This window comes from Anarrhichthys ocellatus, unplaced genomic scaffold (assembly GCF_004355925.1).
Source record: "Anarrhichthys ocellatus isolate YVR2014 unplaced genomic scaffold, GSC_Weel_1.0 scaffold3963, whole genome shotgun sequence".
Taxonomy (NCBI): domain Eukaryota; kingdom Metazoa; phylum Chordata; class Actinopteri; order Perciformes; family Anarhichadidae; genus Anarrhichthys; species Anarrhichthys ocellatus.
The window spans coordinates 1-4,974 of record NW_022283937.1 but is presented as its reverse complement, the minus strand read 5'-3'; the positions used below and the strand labels follow the sequence as shown (position 1 = coordinate 4,974).

General features: G+C 42.5%; 1 protein-coding gene across 1 annotated transcript; it reads right to left on the bottom strand.

Moving 5' to 3' along the window:
• Positions 1 to 12: 12 nt before the first annotated feature.
• On the bottom strand, positions 13 to 4,909 carry LOC116379245 (solute carrier family 49 member 4 homolog). Its single transcript, XM_031841186.1, has 2 exons — positions 3,494 to 4,909; positions 13 to 834 (listed from the first exon to the last, which is right to left on the bottom strand). Exons 1-2 carry the CDS (start codon positions 3,655 to 3,657, stop codon positions 537 to 539), a joined length of 462 nt encoding a protein of 153 aa, XP_031697046.1. The 5' UTR covers positions 3,658 to 4,909; the 3' UTR covers positions 13 to 536.
• Positions 4,910 to 4,974: the final 65 nt, after the last annotated feature.

Here is a 4,974-nt window from a genome sequence, read left to right as displayed (position 1 = left end):
TGATGAATGATCAGAGTATTGATGAATGATCAGAGTATTGATGAATGCTCAGAGTATTGATGAATGATCAGAGTATTGATGAATGATCAGAGTATTGATGAATGATCAGAGTATTGATGAATGCTCAGAGTATTGATGAATGATCAGAGTATTGATGAATGATCAGAGTATTGATGAATGATGGTTGGGTGCGTTCCTCATCTGAAGCCCTTGCTCTCTGACTCCACTGCAGTGAACATCTCTTGTCTGTCTTTACGTCGTATTGATCCCATTACTGCCCATTACAGCTCATTGATCCGCCCTTTAGACATCAGTGCTGGTGTCCACGCTGTCCTTTAGACATTAAGACCTACAGACCCCTGTAGGTTAAACAAGAGCTGCAGCCTCCATCTATTACGCTGTGTTTCTCTTTTACATTTCTGAATCAGTTAAGCGTAACAGAAATCCACTCTTCCACGAGGGGCGGTTATGAACATTATAATTGTTTTTTTCTGACTGTATTTGTTGTCCTTCGACATGATGTAAGAAACAATGTGCTATCGATCCTCCGAGCTGTCAATACCTGCATACATCACCAGCTGGATCCGGTCTCGGATGGAGCTGTCGGAAACCGCCGCCACGGCGGTGGTCGCCGCCCCGGTGAGGTTGGGGGCCGGCACCGCCAGAGGGCCGACCAGGAAGGAGGTGGCGCTGCCCAGGTAGCAGAAGAGCGAGGCCACGGCCGTGGCGGTGGCTCTCTGGTCGGGGGCGAACCACGTGGTGGAGAGGAAGGGGCCTGAGCTCATGATGGTGGGGCCCGCCAGACCGTTCAGGAAGTGACCTCCGTGGATCAACCTGGAACGGAACAATGTCGATAAATTATATTCAAAATTCACTGTGAAAACCTCCGTTAAACAACCAAACATGGCTTCAAATCTGAGCATCTATCGAGATTAAATAAAAATTCGTGAAGAAATGAAGCTTTAGTTATTAATATCTGATGGAAAAGCAAGGCGTAGTTTTCCCAGAGAGAGTCCAGGGCCCTGAGGACTGAGACAGGTGAACTGCGAGACAGCCAATCAGCTGACAGGAGACGCCTCACGCCTGCTGATTGGCTGAGAGCTCAGAGCAGTGTGAGACTCAGCTGGAGAAAAAGGACACCAAGAGGATCTTTGTTTTTAGTTTTTTAGTTTGTAAATCTGACAGCTGAGATGATTGTTATTCTACATAAGTGAGTTCAGGCTGGAAGAGAAAACTGGATGTTTAACACTTTAGGACCTCGTTAAGACCAATAAGAAGGACGTAAATCACCAATCAGGTTATTAAAATAAACGTTCAAAGTTTAGATCCAAGAACGTACGACAACCCTCCACATTTAGATCCAAGATAAGAAATAATAAGAGGACATAAAACTTATTGTGCCAGAGTCTGATCAAAGAGTATAGATCAGAGAGTAGAAATACAAACATACATGAACACCAGAGTGATGACTATTAAATGTGTACATTTAGTTTCTGGATATACAAAGCAGCGATAAGAGGTGATTAAAGCTGTGACAGACAGAGGACGACGTCAGTGATGCACATAAACACAAACAGATCTGCATTACAGACAGATATTCCAGTTTGTATTCCATGTTTTTTTTAACTTTGCTGTTTTCTTCGTCTGACACCTCAGACTCTAAAATACAGCGTTTGTCTTTGTTGTACCAGCACGTGATTGAAGGTCAAAGATGCTGGGATGCGTTTACATGCCACTTTAAATGAAGACGTATTCAGGTTTGTGAATATGTTTAGTTCTTCCTCCTGCAGAGCTTGAGCGTCTCTCTTCAAGTCTCCACCTACAAACTAAAGACCAAAGTCCTTCCATCTGAATAAATAAACTCATCTCATTCAACAACGACCACCTTCACGCTGCTTCTGTATTCAGAAGAACTGAAGTCCAGTCTGTAGCGTCTAGAAGCTGCTTTAATGAGGACGGATGAGGAGTAGCGTGATGAAGAGGAGGAGAGATGATTAAGTTAATCCGTATTGATGGAGCCTGTCAGACGGTGCCTTCAGGGTCCTACAGACCACAATCTGACTTCACTAACAGACCAGAAGTGTTTCTGTACAACCAGAGGAGTCAGAGGAGAGCTGAGCTGTGATGAGACAACAACTCATCACAGAGACGAGACTAGGAGGAGGAGGAGGAGGAGGAGGAAGAGGAAGAGGACGAGCCGTTTTTGTCCTCCTGATCCTCAAACACATGAAGAGCACCGACCACGTTTATACTGTGAAACACCAGAGAGCGAACAAACCAAAGGAACTGAGAAGAATCAAGAAGACGACGAGTGAAACCAAACCTCCACGATATGTAAACTCATATCTCATATTCATACACCACTCGAGGACGCTTCGTGCAGGACGTGCAGGTCGAGATTACATCATTTCTTTCACTACATGAACTGACAATAAACTGATCTCATCAATAAATGTCTCTGATGTGAATCACGTTGTCTTTTCTCTCCTCATCAACACAAGAGGATCACTTTCAAAAAGCAGACGAGAGGAACTCCTTTGATTTCCTTTCAAAGGATCCTAGAAACCCAGAACAGACAGGAAGTCATGAGGAGAAAACAGGAAGTGACACATTGGACGTTTCCTGATCCGAGCCAGGTTTGATCCTCCGTTCTGCAGGAGGTCAGTGAACACAGCACACACACACACACACACACACACACACACACACACTAGAAAGCAGAGAGCGCCATCTGCTGGTGACGCAGGGCGCTGCATGCCTCTAATCCAACGTGTGTCTCTGTGTGTGTGTGTATATATAGAATCTTTGAGTCCCTATCATTATGAGCATGATGAAGTGGACTCGTGTGAAAGCATCTTAAGGCTCTTTAAACACAATGTGAGGAAACGTTCACACAGACTGTTACAAACATTAAACCTGATGCTCTTCTTCTTCGTCTTCTTCTTCTTTGATAAACTCTAACAGAGGCGTTTTATCTCCGTACAGTCAGCTCGTATCACTGCACCGATGCAAACATTAATTGATTAATCTGCTCTTTGAGAGCCCAAATTTAAAAATTAAATTTAAAAAAAATTTAATTTAAATAAAGGTCCTTTAAATGTGTGCAGTGAAAGCGATATGAAATACAACTTCCTCCACGTAGCGGTCTGATATCCTCCCTCATTGACAGTAATCATTACACAGATTAGCGCTCACAAGTACTCATGGAATTACTTTTTGTAATTGCAGTGACCTTCTCTGAGCTCCTGAGTGAAGCTCAGAATAATGATTTGGTTCTTTTAATGTTTCCCAGTCTGACATGGGAGGAGCCCAGCAGACCAGGGTCCACACGGGACCGAGACCTGGTTCCAGACCGACCCCTCTGTGTGGAGTGAACTTGTTAGATGAAGGTTATTTATACGTAGATACTATGGACGACGAGCCGCTCTCTTCCTCCTTTCCTAACCCTTTTTAGACCATCATGCTCATCACGCTGATGCTCGTGTGTCCTCACCATCTCCTGAGAGGCTGCTCCTTCAGAGGGATGCTCCTCACAGCCGATCCAAGCAGCATGAAGAACGCCGAGAGGAGGAGGGCCGCCCGGAGACCTGCAGAGCACACGGGCCGATCGTTAGTCATCCAGAGGAATATGTGCTTTATGTTTCGTCTATAAAACATAAAAATAATTAATAAAAATCACTATTTCATTCTTGATTTATCTTTAGTCTGTAAAATGAAAGAGATAATAAATTAGAGGTGAACGACCACGTTCACTACGGCGAGAATAGACTCAGCTTGATATTGGTGACGTGAGGTGCCTGCAAAGAGCTCAAAGGATATTAAAGAGACAAAACCACCGTCTGCAAAGACATACAAGTATCAGCTGACAGCAGAGCAGCTGCTTTCCTCCCATTGTTTCATCCACATGTCATACAGTTGTTGTTGTTGTGCAACCACCCTGCTGTTTATTGGTATGAAAACAACCTTTGTGACCGTTGCTTACGTCATGATGTGTGGTGCTCACACAGTCTGAGATGAAGGACAATGTTTCCCTCATGTGGACTTTTTAAAGTGAAGACGTCGGCCATCTTTTGTTTGTATAGTTTATAGAGATACATAGTTTACATTCCGTATGATGCAAACTCAACAAATGCTCTACAGGGATGTTCTACAGTTTGCGTTTTGTTTGTTTGTTTGTTTGTGTTGTAAAAAGGCTAAAAATGAATTATGTTGTGCATCCTCGTGTTTCATAATGACAAATAATCCTTGACTCCTTGACTCCTTGAAGGTTATGACGTTGCGTTTTAGAGAAGTCGATTCAGCCGCGTGATCCTTTGAGAGGATGTTTGTGTTGCTGATAAACAGAAAGGTTTCTCGGCTCTTTAACTCACCCTCATTGATTTAAATGGGGTGGACAAAAAATTAGATACACCCATCAATACAAACCAATAAAGTTCAACAGAAAAACAAACCTCCAAAAGAACAACAATAGTTTCAGCTAGCTGTAGCTAATACCCTGTGGTGTATGTGTATTTAATACTAAGAAGACAACAGTGTTGGACACGGTGCGTGTGACAGAAGTCTTTATTCTCAGTTTCAGCCACATGACGCTGGTTTAAGGGAACTCTCTCCACTTCCCTGTTCTTTTCTCTGCATCCAAGTCAGCTCTCATTTCTACTGAAGCTTTGATCAACGTGTATAAACACTCAGTTACATTTATCAATTATTGCATTTAAATTCAATGATCCTGATGGGAAACTCAGGGACAACTGTCGAGGCCGAAATAAACACGATTCAAGATATTTTACCGATAATTATAAAAACATTTTAAAAATTCAGTAAATCCCTCTGACCTTAAATCCTGTGAACAAATATCTCCACAGGACATAATGTTATTAATCATAGAAAAGATGATGTGACTCTGTTCTTTATTTTTTATATACACACATATATATATATATACACATATACATATCCATATATATATATATATAT

Bases quoted from the DNA above. Each gene is read 5' to 3' on its own strand.
- LOC116379245 (XM_031841186.1), bottom strand. From the start codon at position 3,657: ATGTTTTATAGACGAAACATAAAGCACATATTCCTCTGGATGACTAAC. The intron at 835-3,493 runs GTGAGGACACAC...GTTCCGTTCCAG, and splicing joins GAGCAGCCTCTCAGGAGATG to GTTGATCCACGGAGGTCACT.